Genomic DNA, 20,916 nt, shown 5'->3' on the forward strand with positions numbered 1-20,916 from the left:
GAGTAAGAAAAGTACCTTTTTCTCCTAGAGCTATTGATTGATGGTATTTAGGCGAAAATCTGTATAGAGGAGACAATAAGCACTAATAAACCAAACATCTGTGCCTCTCATGTGGGCTGTTCCTAGGGATCTGGGGAGCCATGACTATACTTGGGAGTTTCCAGAGAACTGAATTTTGGAAAAAGATAAGATATTCAACAAGGGGGAGTTTTGAATCAAAAAAGAGTCATAACAAAGGCTGGCACAGATATCAAGGAGTTCATTAAATTAAAATGAGTACCTTTAACTTGAAATTGAAATCAGAATGAATGCTTTCACTTGGTGACTTGAAAACTCTGGTTTGGATTTATGGATTAGCTAAGAAGTGAAAATGGAATCCATTCTGAAATATGTATGTCAGTCTGTACAAAGTAGAGTAAAATGGTATTAGGATTCTGTTACCTTCTTACATCAAGCCATACTTGCATATTTTCAGCAAGTACAGTAGCTTACAGCTATAGTCAACTAAAAGAAAATATGAAGAATGTGTTCTGTTGGACAAGTAACAGTGAAGTGACAGGAGGTGGGATATTGAGAAGAAGAGAATGGACGCGGGCACATCCTAAGGAGCTTGTCTTTGCTTGGAAACCCCAGAGTCCTGAATGGGGTGGTAGAACTCCACTCCCTGAAGATGAGTAGACCTCCACTCCACTCACTGAAGATGGCCAACCTAGTGCATTTTTAGACACCTTTCCAGGCTCTATTTATGTCACAGGAAAGACGGCCTCTATTTTTTTTTTTAATTAATTTTTATCTCAAGCTACTCTGTTTAAATTCCAGAACTGTTTTAGCTATAGAGTTTACATAGCTAACCAGGTAGCCTGTGGGGAGCACTGGGAACTAGAGTCTGGAAGAATAGCTCTGTCTTAATAGCTATGTGCTCTAGTTCTGTGAATAGATGCCTGGAGGAAAATGATAGTTTCTGAACTTGAGTGGGACTACATCTCCCACGCTATCTGACTTATTCTTGAGTCAATTTGCAGTGTGTGGTTTTGACCCAGTCTTTAAGATGAACTGGAACATGCACAACTCTACTTTTTGTGGTATTAGACTAGACTGATATTCTAAGACATTTTCACAGATTTGTTTTTACCTTTGACAAGTACTAACACAGTCCAGAGCAGTTTCCTTTTTATGTGCCTCTATGCCCCATATGACTCTTTAAAGGCAGAGACAGTGGAGTTTTTCTTAATCTATTCTCTCTGTCCATCTGTCTGTCTGTCTCTTTCAAATCCTGGAATCTGATATTAAGTGAGGGGTCAATATACCTGTGACAGAATGAAGTTTCAAGAGAGTACTCTGTATCTCAGCTACCATTAAAGGGTTCAGGGGACTTTCTATTGAAATTCTCCCCAGTGTCATGTAGATTAGCTTCCCAATCATGTAGAAGTTGGTGAGCTCATTTAATTAGAGAGAGGGCTCCTGCACACACAGCTAAAAGCCCCAAAGAGCTGCTATCAGGAATGGCAATGACATTGTCATTGGTGAGAGCTATTACCAGCGGAACTACCTAAGAGACCCATCAGAAGGAGACCTCTCAGTGTCTCGGGGCACCTCTTAAAGAGAGAAGTTGGAAGGAGTGTGTTTGAAGTTCTGAGTTGGGGTACTGTTGAATGCTGGCACTGACAGAATCTTATTCAGCAATAATTCTGATTCTTATCCTTGACTTCTAGGGCAAAGTAAAAACTGTGGTTTTCAATATTCTCTAAACTGAAGAGATGACCATGCAGCCCTGAAGACAGGGGCCTCAGTTTCCCAAGGGGAAATAACCAAGAAAGAGGGCTATAAATATTTTCTTAGACTTTCCAAATGTTGAGACTGCTTTGTCATTACACATTAAGTTTGTCGATGTAAAAGGAGAAAATACAGTGGAAAGAGAGGTATGGAGCCAGACTCCAGTTTCCCAGATGGCTAAGTCAGCTTGAACAAGTGCTTAACTTCTCTCAGACTCAGTTTCCCTCAGTGAAACATGGGAAAAGCTCCTTGTTAGCATAGCTGGGAATATCGTAAATATTACATCCCAAGTACCTAAAGCACAGTATGCCATCAGCAGCACCTAGTACTACTACCTTTGTACAAAGCACTCTTGCAGAAACTAGATTCGTCCTTTTAGCCTGACTTTTTAAACAGTAAAGACTGATGAGACTGGCAGATCCAGAGATGAGAAATAGAAAGTAGGAGTATTGGGAGCATTTTGCTAATGAAATTTAAGTTGCGGGGGGAGGGGTGGTGTCCGTTAAGAAGGTCTGAGACAGAGCTAAGAGCTAACAGCTACTTGGGCAGGAACAGTAAAGGATTTGAGAGAGAGGGAAAGAGAAAAAACCCTTCAGACTCTAAAGTGTGTAATTTGTAGGTAAAAATGTCTTACTACCTAACAGAGTGTGCTTTCAAGAGTAAATTTCAGCTATTTCTTTTACCAGAAAAAAAAACAGCTATTGTCTCCTCTATTTATTGTCAGAAGTAAGTGCAAAACCAAAGAAGAAAAATAAAACAAATTGAGTAATACTGTTCTCTTCTAGAGTCTTTCTCCAGCTGGCAAGGTTCTCACACAAAATATAGTTTGTTTGATTTATTTTGGATACCCAAGATGGGAAAAATAGCTCAAGGTAATTTTTCAAGCTTAATTCAGTTCATTTAATGTTTAATAACTTAATGGAGTTGTCTGCATGCCCTAAGTATGTCAAAGAGTAGAAATGGAATTTGAAAAAGAACTCAAATTCTACAACAAGTATTTTGATTTTTTAAATTAACCATTATTAGTAATTCTTCAGAATTTTCTGATTCTAATTAAATAGGAGCATAGTTATGCTTTTTATGCAATATGTGATCCATAAAACAGCCTAATCCATTCTTACTGATATACACATTTATCCATTCACTGACCAAATAGGTATGCATTTAATGATAAGTAATTATGTATATGAAAAGCACTAGTATGAGCCTGTGAAGTTTCTAACGTCTACCCTCAATCAGTCATTGAACATTCTACTTACAAAGCTTCCTAAATTTTATAAATATGCATATAAATAATTACAAGATAGAGCAAAATGGGACCAGTAATACATTTTCTATCATGCTATGGAAATATAACAGGGAGATAGATTTAGCCTGACACAGAGGAATGAGAAAAATTTTATGACAAAGATCAAGGATCACCCCTCATGTTTCCACAGGAGTTAGTCAAGAAATATTGTGAGTTGAGCCTATAAGAAACGCTCCCCTTTACTCATCTTTGTAAGAATGCTGCAATGTAAGTAGAAATATATAGGCCAGCTGTCACTCTGCTTCAGTGCTGAGGTCAGTAGGTAGAAATGGGAGTTGTGTGGACGAACTAAAGTTCCATCTAGTGGGCAGAGCTATGACTCAGTCTTACCACTTGTTATCCGAGGGTAATGTTGCCAAACATGTCATTTTCAGAAGGTATTTAAAACTAGGAGTTTTTTATATGAAATCATTTGATCTGTCATTATTGGCATGTAATTAAAATTTTTTAATGTACCACATTTGCATACACAAAGAGGGTCAGCAATTCTCTAGGACCAGTCATAACCTGTGAAGCAGATAGTGGTTGAGCTGCGATAGAGGAATAGAATCTTCATATGTGGAAGTTCTAAGAGTAAGGGAAACTAAGAATAAAGGCATAGCAACAGTGTGACATCTGTACAGAAAACATGTGAAACATTTGGTTTAGCTTAAATATAAATTTGTGAAGGAGAGCAGAGGAAATACAATATTAAGTTAAGTATATACACAATTATAAAAAGGCTAAAATGGTTTGAACTACATCCCACAAATGGTAGACGAGTGATGGGCATCATGTGAGAAAAATGAGGCAAGGGATCAAATAGGAGACACCAGGACCTAATCACAACCTTCCCAATAATGGGTAGTTACTTTTCAGGTGAGTGGAAACCTTTAACCTTTACATATCTGTTTATCTACCTATCCTGTTATACAATGGTTTTAAAGCAACTATTTAATTTGTCCATCATGTGGAAATGGTGCTCTATATTGAAGAAAGCACCATTGTGATTAGAAATAAAAGTGTACTCTTCCCTAATATGGTTTTCTAGTGATTACTATGTCAATCTGAATGCTCATTTTCTCAACCAAATTTGCTTATATTATTAAGTTTACTACATACTGAACTTGATAATATTGCAAAGAAGTTTATGGAATAATTCTTAAAGACATCAGTCTTTAATTTCTTCCCTTAAATCTAGTTTTTATAGACAATGTTATAGTTATCCTCTTTGCTCACCACCTTACTTAAGATAATTTCCTAAGAAAATGAACATTGCCTTCTCAGCTCAGTCTTTGATTTTGTTTGCATGCATAATTTACCCGATTAAATAAGGATAACATGAAGAAGGACATTAAGAGAAATATTACATTTTATTGGGGATTTTTCTTTTTTTTCCTGCTTAAAGATCTTTTGAAATTCCACCTACATTGATTGCCATGAAACACACATTTTTCTTTCCATTCTTATGGTGGTTAGTGATTAAATTAAAATGTATGTGTACATTTCATGTTGAAACATTTTCATTTTTCAGCTTAACAAAGACTTAAATCACCCTTCCTTTGTTTAATCAAGTGGCTAAACAACATAGATCTTAAACCACTCCAATATTTTTGCCTGGAGAATCCCATGGGCAGAGGAGCCTGGCAGGCTACAGTCTATGGGGTCACAAGAGTTGGACATGACTGAGCAACTAAGCACAGCCTTAGTCTAAGGCAACTTAAGTATTTTGTAAAATGCATGTCATCTAAAAGAAACCCTAAGTATACACTTTCGTTTGGGGAATGCTGGGTTTGGATGGGGCTAGATCAGAAGAAATAATTATCCACCATGGCTTTGATGAGAGTGGTTGCCAAAGCAACGATCCTGATTGACAGTTTGGAGTCTTGCTTTTCTCAGATCTGTAATCCTAAAACATCTTGAGTGCAAATTTCTCTTCTATTGAGAATTAATCAATCTTCCTCACATGGTCCATTTAATGAAAAGCTTAAATTAGATAAAACATCTGATGAAAACTTCTTAGGGACAGCTCAAAATTTTTAGATTCTTGGGCATTGATCCTCACAAACATTGACTCCAGGCTCCTACTTGGATAAACTACAGAGAGTGTATTTTGTATTTCTAAACAGAATAATCCTTTGCTATTCCCCTAGTAAAGCATGGTTAGTTAATGAGATGCATCTAAAATTTAGGTCACTTTTCCCTTCTCTCTCTCTCTCTGTCTCTGTCTCTGACTCTGTATGTACGTGTGTGTGTATGTGTGTTATTATTATTATTATTTTTAATCCTCGTATTCTGTGGATAGATCGAAATCTGGGTGAAATAAGAGTTCAGTACGGATCCTTCATTTCTGATGCTTATACAAATTTTGTCTTTAATATCACTAAGATAAAATGTTTAAATAAGAGTGATCTATGAAGAGATCAGAAAACATTTCATTTGGTAAGAAATGGATCTGTCCTCTGGTACCCCCATCTTTTGAACTGTATCATGACAGAGAGTTTTAAACTTTTTGAATAGGGACTGCAGATGATCCTTTATTCATCTTATCCCTACCCATTCCTGTAAGTAGGGCATATTTTTTTAAAATTAAAACAAAACACAGTTTGTTTCATGGTCTAAAAGCTTTCAGTGGCTCCCTATGTCTTTAAGAGAAGTTCAAGACATATAATATAGCCTAGTGGGCCCTTATTTACCCAGCCTCTGTCTGCTTTATAGACTCATTTTTTATCATACCTTTTCTATCAAATCATACAGCATTTTCTACAATCAAATTGTACTGAAATATTTGCTTCCTTGCAATTCTAACTTAAAAAAAAAAAAAATCCAAAATGGCTCTACCATATTATCTGTGCCCTGGAGGGGTTTTTACCTAGTTAATTCCTACTCATAATTTTAGGATTTGCTGAGGTCTCATCTTGTCTGAGAAGGTCAGTCTAACACGCCAGGCTAAATAAGGAGTTCCTATTTAGAATTCTATTATTATAGTTTACTCTTCAAATATTTACTGATAGAAAGAATGGATAAAAGATTCAAATGTGTATTGCTCTATTATAGAGAATATAGAGACAAGATTCTTTTTATGCACTAAGGACAAGATCCTGTCTGGTGAACTGGCAGTGACTTTAATAAGATAATGGCTGTATGTACTACAATTTCTAGTAAAGATTACTTAATGTTGAGCATTTGAATATTAAATCTTTTCGGAAAGGGTTTATTCATTATATATAAAAATTTCCTACAACATGCCAGTTTATGTTATAGTTGTATATAAAAGTATCTTGTACTGATTTTTCCTAACCGATTCACTGCTCAAATCTTGATCTCATACAAGTATTATTGATATTATTTTTTTCTAATAGTCCGTGAGAATTGACTTCTAGTCTTCAGTACTAGAAGCATCTCAGCCAAGCTTCCTGTTGAATTTTGAGGTTTGATCAATTATTTGTCTCCTAAAAAGTCTCAAAAATTTTTAACAATAATTTAAACCTCCCCTGAAGATAAGTGGATGCATCAATGAAGTAGCCACTTATATATGAGTGTTATTTAAGTATCTCAGTTTTTATTTAAAGATGTTAAAGCTAAAATATGTCTTTCTTTATTATAATGATGTCTTTATTCTTATTTCTGCTTTTGTCATATATTATTCTGAATCCAGAATTAATTCATTCTGTATTTAAATTTTGTGGTTATAATTGCAATTATTATTTATTAATAATTTAGGCAGCTTATAGTTGGTTTAAGAGGTGTTCATACTCACACCCACTAGAGAGTGCCACACAACAAAGGAGAAGCTTTGCAAACACAGGGTTGCAAAGTTTAGTTTTCTTTTTGGCTGTGATTTGCATTTCAAGTTTCTTTAGGCTAAAAGAAACTAACATTCCAGCATCCATAGATGGTAAAATAGTGTAAAATATATGATAAATAAGATAATTAATCATTCATTCAGTCAAAAAATATTTATTTGGAACCACTATCTGCCAAGGCACCATGAGTTCCAGAGTGCTAAAGGACATTTTGTATGGCATTGGAGAGGGAAAGTGGAATACAAACATTTGGCAATGAGTTTATTTAGGGATAAGATTATTAAAACAGTTGTTAGTTCATTACCTAATTAAAAAAAAATTCGGTCTAGTCTGATGAATCCTAACCACATTGCTTCTTGTTTTCTTTCATAATCTAGTATAGAAGTGTTCAAGTAGAGTAAGTTCTGAATATTTCACTTTCTAAGGATTCATTATTTCTTTGCTTTTTTTTTTTTTGTAGGTTGGATATTACACTGTGATTTTTTTTATATATGCTGATAATGTTTACTTATTACTCACAACGCACTGTTTTAGGAATAGTACCTTGTTTCTGCTTAGAGCAAATACATGAAGTAGGCACTGTTACTTTCCCCATTTACTAAGTGGACAAATGAAGTCAAATTGGTAAATGAATTAAGCCACTTAAACTATGCTAGAAACTAATAGAAAGGCATGGGCTCAAGGCCAAGTCAGCTCTGTCTCTACTATCTAAGTATTTCATTAATGCAAATGTTTCACTACTTTCAGAATTATAGTATAATACTCCATCAGCAAGCAAAAATACCTGAATTGCAGGTGGCAAAGCTAATAGCTATTTTTCTTGAGCACGCAGATATCCTTCATTTCCCAACAATGACCATACATTAATCAATGTTATACATGTGGAAATAAATCCCATTCCTTTGGCTGAATATTAACAGAAGTTCTAGGATATGAAAGCCATAGGATACGAAAGCTATAGGATACAACCCTGAACCCCTGGTAACCTGATTCTTGATTGCTGCGTGAGCAAGTGATAAACATTTATCACAGTGAAGGCATTTATGGCTCTATTTACTTGTTACTAAGACTTAGTCTACCTTCTCTACCAAGAGTTTCCATTGACAATAATTTCTAATTACCTGTTTCTTATCATAGTCCAGGTTGAGAAATTATTATTTGTGAGAATTATTATTCATTCCACCAGATGATCTAGATTTTCTTTTTATTTCTCTCTCTTTACATTTCATTATGTTACCTATTAAATTTCCCATGATTTGGTTTCAAATGCTTTGTGAAATGGGGCATAAAACAAACATGAAAAAAAGAAGGAAAGAAGGAAAAATTAAAGAGGGCTAGAAGAATAGAAGTAATGATGTTCCATGGGGGTATAATTGGAAGATGCAAGAAGTACTGTGTGTTTGTTAACCCAAATCCCTTCCCAGCTCTGTTTTTAGCCTCTCTTTGGTTTAGGTCCATAAAAGCTAAAACCTCCTTTACTCATGCTTTCTCAAAGCTACTGCTTCAAAAAGCATTGAATCATAAACTGGAAAGTGCTAGGATTTTTTGGAAAGACTTTACACTTTGGATGAAAGGGATGGACAAAACTGTAGTGCTCTTTCTCCTCTATTCTTTCTTTATGCTTTAAAGAGAACTGTGATATCTGGATTTGGGACAGCTCTCCCAGCAACTATGATGTGAGAAATCTGAAGGACATATCAGAAAGCCCTGGAGATGTCATACCAATGTTACTGAACTGCTTAGTGCATCCTAGCAAACTCCTGCCTCAAGTCTTCTGTTGTGGGAAAAATAAATTTCTAATTTTCAGCTATTTTTTCCTCTGGGACTTTTTTTTTCTTGCAGCTGAAAACCTTCATAATTGATTAAGGAATATTAAAGGAAAGACTAACTCTGAGAGGAAAGAATTAAGAAGAGATTGGTTGAAAAGGTAAAGAACAGGAAAATGTCAGGGTTGAGTCTATAAAGGATTATAAGGATAGTGGTGTGAAACAATAGTGGTATTTTGGAGGGAGACAACTCTGGAGCATACTGATCTCAAGGTGCATATAGAACTTCTGAGTGTAATAGTTAGGTGGTCATAAATAATTTTCAAGTGTAGGAGTAGCCTGTAGCTTTTACTTGGTAGTGAAAGTTGACTGGTGACAAGAGTCAAAATCTCTAGGGACAGTAATTCAGAAGAAAATAGGGAACACCCAGTGAGTGTAGATGAGAAGAAATTATTAGTACAAATAAGTAATAGAATATTACAAATAGTAATACAAATAAGTTATATATAAATATATGTAAGGCAGAGCTCCAAGATAGTAGGTTGGCCAATAATACAAAATTAAGTAGATAGCTTCAGAGACAAAATATGAACATGATGACTCTTTTCACATGCTGGGCTTCCCTTATAATATGGCTCTCTAACCTGATCTTATGCTCAGTTTTCATTGTCATGATCCCAGGTCTTCTCCTCAGTTAAGTAAAGCCTCAGCATTCTCTAAATTCATTATGTGACTCAAGGCCACACTACCCTACCAGTTGTTGTTTGATTAATTTATTAGTTTTCCTTTTAGATGATCATTAGAAATCATTTATCTTCTCCTTCCATCAGAATCAATTTCTATACTATTTATAACAAAGAGATAACCAAATGAAAAATTGGACAAGACACTTGAACAAGCACTTCATAGAAGAAAAAACAAACAAACTTAGCAAGTACACATTTGAAATATCCTCAATTTCACCAATAGTTAGAGAAGTTCATATTAAAACTGCAATGCATTATGATTACAAACTAATCACGTTTGCTACTTTTGGGAATGTAGAGTTACAGAAATTCATGGTGAGAGTGTATGACCAATTGATATAAACCTTTGGAAAGTTTTCACTGTTGATTTCAATTTAACATACACCTACATTATGTTCTAAGAATGCCAGTTCTAAGCATGTAACTCAGCAGTGGCCACAGGACTGGAAAAGGTCAGTTTTCATTTCAATCCCAAAGAAAGGCAAGGCCAAAGAATGCTCAAACTACTGCACAAGAGCACTCATCTCACACGCTAGTAAAGTAATGCTCAAAATTCTCCAAGCCAGGCTTCAGCAATACGTGAACTGTGAACTTCTAGGTGTTCAAGCTGGTTTTAGAAAAGGCAGAGGAACCAGAGATCAAATTGCCAACATCCACTGGATCATGGAAAAACCAAGAGAGTTCCAGAAAAACATCTATTTCTGCTTTATTGACTATGCCAAAACCTTTGACTGTGAGGATCACAATAAACTGTGGAAAATTCTGAGAGAGATAGGAATACCAGACCACCTAACCTGCCTCTTGAGAAACCTGTATGCAGGTCAGGAAGCAACAGTTAGAACTGGACATGGAGCAAAAGACTGGTTCCAAATAGGAAAAGGAGTACGTCAAGGCTGTATATTGTCACCGTGCTTATTTAACTTATATGCAGTGTACATCATGAGAAATGCTGGGCTGGAAGAAGCACAAGTGGGAATCAAGATTGCCGGGAGAAATATCAATAACCTCAGATAAGCAGATGATACCACCCTTTGGCAGAAAGTGAAGACGAACTAAAAAGCCTCTTGCTGAAAGTGAAAGAGGAGAGTGAAAAAGTTGGCTTAAAGCTCAACATTCAGGAAACGAAGATCATGGCATCCAGTTCCATCACTTCATAAGAATTAGACTGGGAAACAGTGGAAACAGTGTCAGACTTTATTTTTTGGGGCTCCAAAATCACTGCAAATAGTGATTGCAGCCATGAAATTAAAAGACACTTACTCCTTGGAAGGAAAGTTATGACCAACATAACATATTCAAAAGCAGAGACATTACTTTGCCAACAAAGTTCTGTCTAGTCAAGGCTATGGTTTTTCCAGTGGTCGTATATGCATGCAAGAGTTGAACTGTGAAGAAAGCTGAGTGCTGAAGAATTGATGCTTTTGAACTGTGGTGTTGGAGAAGACTCTTGAGAGTCCCTTGGACTGCAAGGAGATCCAGCTAGTCCATTCTAAAGGAGATCAGCCCTGGGTGTTCTTTGGAAGGAATGATGCTAAAGCTGAAACTCCAGTACTTTGGTCACCTCATGCCAAGAGTTGACTCATTGGAAAAGACTCTGATGCTGGGGAGGGATTGGGGGCAGGAGGAGAAGGGGACGGCAGAGGATGAGATGGCTGGATGGCATCACCGACTCGATGGACATGAGTTTGGGTGAACTCCGGGAGTTGGTGATTGACAGGGAGGCCTGGTGTGCTGCAATTCATGGGGTCATGAAGAGTCGGACATGACTGAGTAACTGAACTAAACTGAACTGAATTAACAGAAATGGGTATGAATGCATACCCAAAGAAACTTATAAGGATATAAATTTATAAGGATAGAGTAGAATTTATTGTATTAGCCCTCAAATGATTAAAATAAAGAAAATTAAATAGTGATCTATTTCATATAATACAATAATACACTGAAATGAAAAGGAAAACACTCAAAACTACTGTTTGAACAAAAATGGATGAACTTTGTAAATATAGTAGTGAGCAAATAAAAAGACATAAAACTGTATGTTAATCCATTCATATGAAGTTCAAAGATGAACAAAACTAATATATATGTGTTTATGTTTATATACATGGAGGATTCTGAGTTTTATAAATGTTCTAGAAATTTCTTGATCTAGGTGATGGTTATAAGAGTTCAGAATAACTCATCTAGCCACTTATAATTTGTGATCTTTTTGGTATATATGTATTTCTTTAACATATTTTTCAAAAATCCTATCTCTCACTTCTCTTTCATTTGAAGTTTCTACTTGAAAATCTACTAATGTTGGATTTTATTAATCAATCAGTTTTGGTTCCAACCATATTTCTGGAAACTTTCCTTTTTTTTCTTAATGTCACTTCAGTTCAGTTCAGTTCAGTTGCTCAGTTGTGTCCGACTCTTTGTGACCCCATGAATCGCAGCACGCTAGGCCTCCCTGTTCATTACCAACTCCCGGAGTTCACTCAGACTCACGTCCATTGAGCCGATGATGCCATCCAGCCATCTCATCCTCTGTTGTCCCCTTCTCCCCCTACCTCAATCCCTTCCAGCATCAGAGTCTTTTCCAATGAGTCAACTCTTTGCATGAGGTGGCCAAAGTACTGGAGTTTCAGCTTTAGCATCATTCCTTCCAAAAGAAATCCCAGGGCTGATCTCCTTCAGAATGGACTGGTTGGATCTCCTTGCAGTCCAAAGGACTCTCAAGAGTTTTCTCCAACACCACAGTTCAAAAGCATCAATTCTTCAGTGCTCAGCTTTCTTCACAGTCCAACTCTCACATCCATACATGATCACAGGAAAAACCATACCCTTGACTAGATGGACCTTTGTTGGCAAAGTAATGTCTCAGCTTTTGAATATGCTATCTAGGTTGGTCGTAACTTTCTTCCAAGGAGTAAGCAAGCGCCTTTTAATTTCATGGCTGCAGTCACCATCTGCAGTGATTTTGGAGCCCCCCCAAAATAAAGTCTGACACTGTTTCCACTGTTTTCCTTGTTCCCCATCTATTTCCCATGAAGTGATGGGACCAGATGATCTTAGTTTTCTGAATGTTGAGCTTTAAGCCAACTTTTTCACTCTCCACTTTCACTTTCATCAGGAGGCTTTTTGCTTCATCTTCACTTTCTGCCATAAGGGTGGTGTCATCTGCATATCTGAGGTTACTGATATTTCTCCCAGCAATCTTGATTTCAGCTTGTGTTTTTCCAGCCCAGCGTTTCTCATGATGTACTCTGCATATAAGTTAAATAAGCAGAGTGACAATATACAGCCTTGAGGTACTCCTTTTCCTATTTGGAACCAGTCTGTTGTTCCATGTCCAGTTCAAACTGTTGCTTCCTGACCTGCATACAGATTTCTCAAGAGGCAGGTAATCTCACTTAGACATTCATAATAGTGACTCTTTAATGGCATGTTTTTCTCCCTCAAATTTCCCAACTCTTTCTTGATTGACACCTTTAATTTTCTTTCTCTCTCTTCAGCTTTATTTTCATAGACCACCCAAGAAAGCTATGTAAATCTACCTTTTAAATACTTTTTCTAAATCTTCATTGAGAATGAAGGTAATTGTCTAGCAAGAGTACAAATATCTGTTAAAATAATTTTGATAATGGATAAATTGAAGTCAGCTAGATCACCATTTCACTTCCATAGTATCCATCACTTCTGTACAGTTGCATTTATATGGAACTACTCATTCCTACCTTGCTTTCTATGACTGAAAACTCAATGAGAGTCCTACGTAGTAGGTGGCTACTACATTTTATAAGTGAAAAAAAGCCTGCAAAATACTGAAAGAATGGTTTCAGCATCAAAGTAGTTGAATGGGAGTTACATATAATATCTAGTAAACAGGTTTATTTTGCTTTTTTATGAGAAATGAAAGAAAATGTATATTTAAGCCACATTCTTAACTTCATGCTTGTTGAGGACAGTGGAAAGTGGGAGGTAACCACTATTTAATAGCAGAATATGTGCAATCTAATAGATACTTCATAATCATCACTGCATTCATCAAGTGGGTTCTGTTATTCCAACTAACGCTTTTGAAAACTAAGACTCAGAAAGGTCAAGTAAGTTGCCTAAGTTCATATAAAATTAACTGATCTAGCCAAGATTGGTTCCTCAGACTGAGTGATTCCAAAACCCACCATCTTTCTTCTCTACCTTCCTGCCTCATTTCTATGAAAGTTAATGAGAAATGCATGTATAGTAAGGTGATCAGGGACTTCTAATTACTTGCATAACATTTTAAAATATGATATTTTATTGAACTATGTTTATTTTGGTGCTTAAACTTTAATATCTAAATTAAGAAGATATCATCATTATATCTTTTGTAATGCACCACTTTCATATTTATCAAATCATTTGGAAGTTGTGGTTGGAAATTCCTAGAGACCGCTGGTAATGGTACTAAATTTCTTTTCATTAGTTCCATTCATTAGCTTCAATAACTGAATATATTAACTAGATCTCACTTATGTATTAATCCCATAATTTACTAATGTTAAGAATATAATTTGACTGTTACCTTTTTAAAATATATGGCTTGATTGCTAAATCAAATACAACACGTACTTAAAGATTTTAAATACAGTTTGTAACTGTTAAGTGTTTTCCCTCTTATTTTTTTCAAGCAAACATACTAAAACACTTTTTCACAAGACATATAGAAAGAGTTACTGTTTCATAATAGTATACTAAGTATTATTCTGTAGTATTTAAGGAAAATTACTCATTATAGGCAGTATAATGGCTTCCTTAAAGTAAACTGGGTAAAATCCCATCTATGATAAACTTTTATTCTTCATCTCCCCTTCTTCAGGTACATAAGGTTAATGAGCATAGATTATATTTAGAATGAGTTATAGTGCAACAAAGCACCAGAGTTGAGTTTCTAATAGTCCTAGTATATAGTTGCTATCCTAAGTATTGGCTACCTCTGCTGACTGAGCAGTTCCGTACCAATGACAACACTTAAGGAAGCTCACCCATCCTGCTGATTAGAGGTAGACATTGAGAGAGCAGATGCTAATGAGAGGGTAAGACCAAGAAGTAACAAAAGAGGTTTAAATAGAGATGCCTAAAGCTAAATATTTATATTTTAAAGTGTATTTAATAAACTTTATATTTTAAAATATATTTTAAAACATAAATATTTTACTTTAGGCAAATATATATCTATACACACACACACATATATATATATCATATGGGGCTTCCCTGGTGGCTCAGACAGTAAAGAGTCTGTCTGCAACAGGGGAGACCTGGGTTTGATCCCTGGGTAGGGAAAATCTGGAGAGGGAAATGGCTACCCACTCCAGTATTCTTGACTGGAGAAATCCATGGACAGAGGAACCTGGCAGGCTACAATCCATGGGGTTGCAAACAGTCAGGCACAACTGAGTGACTAACACTTTCATATATCATGCTGCTGCTGCTGCTGCTGCTGCTAAGCCACTTCAGTCGTATTCGACTCTGTGCGACCCCATAGATGGTAGCCCTCTAGGCTTCCCCATCCCTGGGATTCTCCAGGCAAGAACACTAGAGTGGGTTGCCATTTCCTTCTCCAATGCATGAAAGTGAAGTCGCTCAGTTGTGTCCGACTCTTAGCGACTCCATGGACTACAGCCTACCTGGCTCCTCCGTCCATGGGATTTTCCAGGCAAGAGTACTGGAGTGGGGTGCCATTGCCTTCTCCATCATATATCGTATATATATATATGTGTGTGTGTGTGTGTGTGTGTGTGTGTGTGTGTATGTTCTGGACAAAGTGGGGAGGAGGAAATAGTGCACATACCTTTGCTTGTCCTGCTTTTGTGATGGCAGGTATATTAAAGAGCTGTCCAGTATAAAAATGCAGACCACTGAAAAGGATCACTGCAATAGAGTCACCTTCATTCTCAATTACTTCAAGGATATCCTCTAATCTCAATGTGTCTTCCCCCTAAGGTCATGGTAGGCATAAATTACATAATATCCACAATGACGACTTTTCTGTTTATATTTCCCAATCCAAAAATCACTTTGGGATCTTTCTTATCATAAGAAAAAGCAAAGGTATTTTTTTAAAGTTAAGAACCTTCAAAAATCTGGCAAGAACATATATCTGAACATGCTTTTTGTTATTAAGAAATAATAATACAATAGTAAGAAGTATTTTATAAAGTATAAGTTTTTGCAAAACTCTATTGCCTGATTTTATTCTTCAGTTTTTCAATTAGTCTTTACTATTTAGATACTCATAAATTATTTCATTTTTATTTCCATCCAATAAAATACCAGAAAAATAGGGTGTCCATAAAATATTAAATGTCAAAACTGATTTCTTGGAAATTAGTATTTTATTTATCAATCTAAAATCATTAATTTTTTCCAGATAAAAGACACATATACATCATTATCTGAGTGAAACTTAGCCTAATATTTTCTATTAATTTAAAAGTAACATCTATTCCATACCAATCTGAAGGTAAAGATCCAAATGCAAAGAAACTATCAATAAAATTTAATATTATCAAGGTTACTTTTCTCCCATAATTCAGTGATCAGTTACTTTGTAAATACAGTGAATGATTTAATTTGGTCTTATAAACAACTTGAGTGAAAGAACTCTGCCAGATACAAATTATAAATTTGTAGCCTAATAATTCTCATCTAATTATGAAGCCTTTATGAATTTTTACACTGCTAAATCTGACATGGTCTGGAAGTCAAGGCATCATTAGCTACATTATAATTTGGGGAAAACTCATTATGGTATTAATGGATTTTTCTTAAATTGTTTTTAATTTTAGTAACTCTTACTATTTGCCAATTACTATGTCCCACATTAGGCATATTTAATATTATCACATATGTAATAATATGCTAATTTCTGCTAGTAGTCTGAGACTTGTTTGAAAAAATGATAATCTATAAAAATAAGAGTGATAAATTGTACTGGTCAATCTACTTGAAGGGCAGGAATAGAGATAAAGACATAGAGAACAAACTTGTGGACACAGTAGGGGAAGGAGAGGAGTTGTGTGAATAGCACTGAAACATATCCATTGCCATATATAAAACAGATAGCTAGTAGAAAGTTTGTGTATAGCCCAGGGAGCTCAACCTGGTGCTCTGTGACAACCTACAGAGGTGGGATGTGGGGGAGGTGAAAGGGAGGTTCAAGAAGGAGGGGGACATATGGCTGATTCAAATTGCTGTATAGCAAAAACCAACACAATATTGTAAAGCAATTATCCTCCAGTTAAAAATAAATTTTAAATTAAAAAATAGAGTTGACAATGAAATCTCCGAATTTCTAAGTGATGTGTATTTTATACATGAAGAAAAGGATTTCAGTAATTCTAAGAAAAAAAAATTAAAGTAAAATTAGTAACATGACAACCCCAACCTCTTTTTTTTTTCCTGTAGAGGAAGCTAATACATTTTGTCCATTATAATTTTTTAAAAAAGTAAGGAAAGTGCTCTATATACTAATGCTTTATTCTTTAAAGAATTGGTACTAAGCAAATGAGAACTTTATTTTTCAGTGATAAGATATGGTTCTGTTTCATGTTGACCTGCTTCAATCTAGTAATGCTAAAGAGTGGTCCCAAATATATGATTAAGTCATTCAACGCCACAACACTTACTACTTAAAAAACAAAAACAAAAACAAAAAACTTGTGATGGCTATACTCATTTTTGCTAGAAATAAGCAATTTATATGTAATATATGAAACATATCATTCCAAACCTGTGAGAACTTTCTGTTCCATTAATAACATGTTGGTAAAAAGAAGTGAATACAGTAGATCTTTAATTTCTCAAATTGGTTTTGGGTTGAAAGAAATAATTGTTCAAACATTGACTTGGGAGTGTTGTACATACATGAAACCTAAAATTTATCCTGTGTGGATCTGTTGGTGCCAAGTTACACAAGCTGCAGGATTTAGATATCAAAGCCTGTACAACTTAGCCTTACAGCTTTATTAATATAAAGGGCACAGTATTTAGATCTTAAACATATGGTCAAGCTGTAAGGAAACATGTTTCCTTTGTTATCTGTTTAAATATAAAGAAATCTCACAGATAAAGTAAGTAACACAAAGTCACGGGGATTTCCCTGGGGAGTAATAACGAAATTGTAAGCCTAATTTGCTTCTGCTACACTAAGTCCCTTTCAATACCCCAGACTAAACTCAGAGGCAAACATGTGGTACTTAGATTAAGAGGGGCAAAATGATAGGCATCATTCAACTTATATAAATATTCAACAAATATAACTGATTTTTAACGTGATTTTAATGGCACCCACAGACAATGGCATTTAAATTTGAAAATGATACATGCAAATTGCTATCTCCCCCCATCCCACTGAAGAATGTGGCAGACTCTAGTGGTATTAATAGGAAAATAGTTTGCTTATAATATGACTAGCCTTTGAAAAAATTAAAATAAATACACTTCTGAGTTAAGTTTCTATTTTAAGCAAAATGACTTAATAGTAACAGAGTATAGGTCTTTTATACTTTCTTGAAAGTTCCATTAAAGTAATGAAGATAATATACTTTTGAACAAAATGAAGAAAAAATCAATACTAAATAGAAGCATGATGAATATTTATTTCTCTTTCTTATATACCTCTCTTGGCTTTATAATCCGCATACTTTTCTCAATGTTAAGTCCATGAAGTTGAAGCTGTGACTCAATAGCATACTGGAAAAGAAAGATGATTTATTAGATCAAGTCCAGTGCACAGAAGTACATTAGAATATCTCAAAAAAGGTAATAAAATAATAATAAAACATATTATCATATTAAATTCAAGGTCAAGTTTAAAAGTGACTAAATAGAATGTATCAGAGAAAAATTTAACATAATTTACATGCATCAATCTGAACAGAAATATGGATAGAAATGTAAGGGTCATTTATTCTTTAGAAATATAAGAAATTTTTTGAGTAAGATATTTAATTAATCTAATTTGAGTTAAAACAGAGTTTACAAAATAACCAAAGTGAGCAGTGAAGACTTGTTAGACTTCAATACAGGATACAGAAATGGCTTTCGCTAAAAAGAGTAAGCTAGTATAAGAAAAGGATAAAAAAGTTCCCTTCATTGAGAGCCCCAGATGAAAATGGGAACCAGAAATTTTAGGGACGCTGAATTTTTTCAAGATAAATATTCTTGATCCTTTTTAGTAAGATCATGGCTATTAGTTTGAATGATTAAATGCCTTGAAATTATAAGATATAGGCTAGAAAACTTAAATAGTGATAATATGAAGATGGAAATCAAGTTTCTCTAATACTAAAACTGAAATATGCTTTTAGCTGTGTTGGTGTCTATAACAGTCAAATTTCTTATAACTGAAATTGCTGAAAAAGTAGCATGAAGTTTTTCCTTGAACCACAAAAAATTCTTAAAGTCTTCAATACATTTTTTAAGTTAAAAACTACCAATGATTATGCTAGTGTGTTATGAAAGCAAATGGACAGATAATTGCTTATATTCCTACTTTAGGTAGCTAAAGGGTTAAGTACTGGGGTGTGTATTGATTTAACTTCATAAAATAAAACAGCAACAAGAATTAATAAAACGTTTATAACTGTACTTGATTTAGACCAGTGGTTTGTTCAGTGTCTTTAAAAAGACTAATAAATCAATGTTCCCATTCAATTCTTTCCTCCCTTAACACATGTTTTACTTGAACAAAAGAAATAAAGCTACAATCTATAAAAATGCATAAATCAAAAGCATTTGACAGATCTTTTTATTATAAGGTTACTTAGAAAAGACTCGTGAATAAACATTCAAGTCAGGCAAATGATATGCTCCTTTAGGAAGAGTAGAAAGAATATAAATACCATTTGAAGAATGCTTACATGATCTGAAGGGAAGGCTTTGGCTTCTAGGAGAATTTTATACCGTTTGGGTGTAGGCTTGAAAAATGATAACTGCAATGAAATGGATTTATTGAGAAAAGCATTAATGTACAACTTAGACATTTGTTCACTTTTATACCACACTTTAATTTTATAATCTCCAGTATTTTAAAGGAATTAATTAACTACACATTTAGATGCCTATCAAAGGTACATTTTTCCAATTAGCCTTGTTTCCAATGAATTCTAAAAAGAAGATATTTGCTCACTATGTTTATCAATAGGAAAGCAAATTTGAGAGAAAAATGTGAATCAGATAAAAATGAATCCTCAAACTTTACTTAAACGCTAATTGAAAATTAATTGAAAATTGAAAATCTCAATACACTTAATGGCAATTGCTCTGAGACTGAAATATCATATTCTATCTAGTGCCACCTGGGAAGCCTCTCTATATGTACGTTTTATTCATAGTGATTTATCTAGAGCTGTAGATTTGGTTTCTAGTACATAATATTTCTAAAGTTTTATGATTGTATGAAATCTAATTTTAGGTCCAACTGAAAATTCCTTTGCCCTAATGAAACATTTGAGATTTCTAGATTCACCAGGGAGAAGTAGCTCATGTGTTCAGAAGAGCCTTTTCATTTCTCTGTGCAGTTCTTGGAGAATACTGACTGACAATAATAACAATAAGGATGATTGCTATTGTGAATTGGATGTTGACCATTGCCCGGGATGCTAAAACAATTTTCACATATTATCATGTTTTGTATGTATGAGGTAGATATTATCATCCTCCTTTTTTACAAAGGAAAAAATTAAAATTAGAAATGCCAATTGTTGTTTAGTTGCTAAGTTGTGTCTGACTCTTCTGCAACCCATGGACTGTAGCCCACCAGTTTTCTCTGTCCACGGGATTTCCCAGGCAAGTATATTGGAGTGGGTTGCCATTTCCTTGTCCATGGGATGCTCTTGACTCAGGGATCAAACCTGTGTCCCCTGCACAGGTGATTCCTTATCACTGACCCACCTGGGAAACCCAGATGACAATAGCCTTGTCCAAAATCAAACAGGTATTAAGTAATCTAGCTGGAAGCCAAACCAGAGTAGTCTGAACCGAAAGTCATGCTGTTTACCATCATACTTAACATACTCCATAAGCACTTTCCTTCAGGCATGTTTAATAATCATGTCTGTATACTATAAAAATAATATATCAGTTCTTAATAGTCCATCTTTGTCCTATAGACATGCTTTCAAAATCTCACTTAAAAATGAAATACAAAATTTCATGACATCAGTTACTCTAGGCACCATATTTCAAACCAAGAATATATATTTTAAGGTATACATATTACCAAATTCTTAAAATGTAAGAAATACCTAAGCAGAGTGACTCAATTGATGTTTGTTATTGTTTTTCAGCTTTATGGACTATGCCAAAGCCTTTGACTGTGTGGATCACAATAAACTGTGGAAAATTCTGAGAGTGATGGGAATACCAGACCACCTGACCTGCCTCTTGAGAAATCTGTATGCAGGTCAGGAAGCAACAGTTAGAACTGGACATGGAACAATAGACTGGTTCCAAATAGGAAAAGGAGTACGTCAAGGCTGTATATTGTCACCCTGCTTATTTAA

General features: G+C 34.9%; 1 protein-coding gene across 3 annotated transcripts in view; it reads right to left on the reverse strand.

Moving 5' to 3' along the window:
* Positions 1-20,916, reverse strand: part of KYNU (kynureninase) — a 122,571-nt gene that overhangs the window by 52,464 nt on the left and 49,191 nt on the right. For 2 of the 3 annotated variants that reach the window (XM_004004721.6, XM_060411152.1), the window contains exons 6-8: positions 19,273-19,344; positions 18,029-18,103; positions 15,201-15,347 (exon numbers count right to left, since the gene is read on the reverse strand). In XM_004004721.6, the coding sequence (XP_004004770.1) occupies positions 15,201-15,347; positions 18,029-18,103; positions 19,273-19,344 (294 nt within the window). The remainder of the gene's footprint in view (positions 1-15,200; positions 15,348-18,028; positions 18,104-19,272; positions 19,345-20,916) is intronic. The other variant, XM_042243923.2, reaches the window with a different exon arrangement.

This window comes from Ovis aries, chromosome 2 (assembly GCF_016772045.2).
Source record: "Ovis aries strain OAR_USU_Benz2616 breed Rambouillet chromosome 2, ARS-UI_Ramb_v3.0, whole genome shotgun sequence".
In the NCBI taxonomy this organism is placed as follows: Eukaryota; Metazoa; Chordata; class Mammalia; order Artiodactyla; family Bovidae; genus Ovis; species Ovis aries.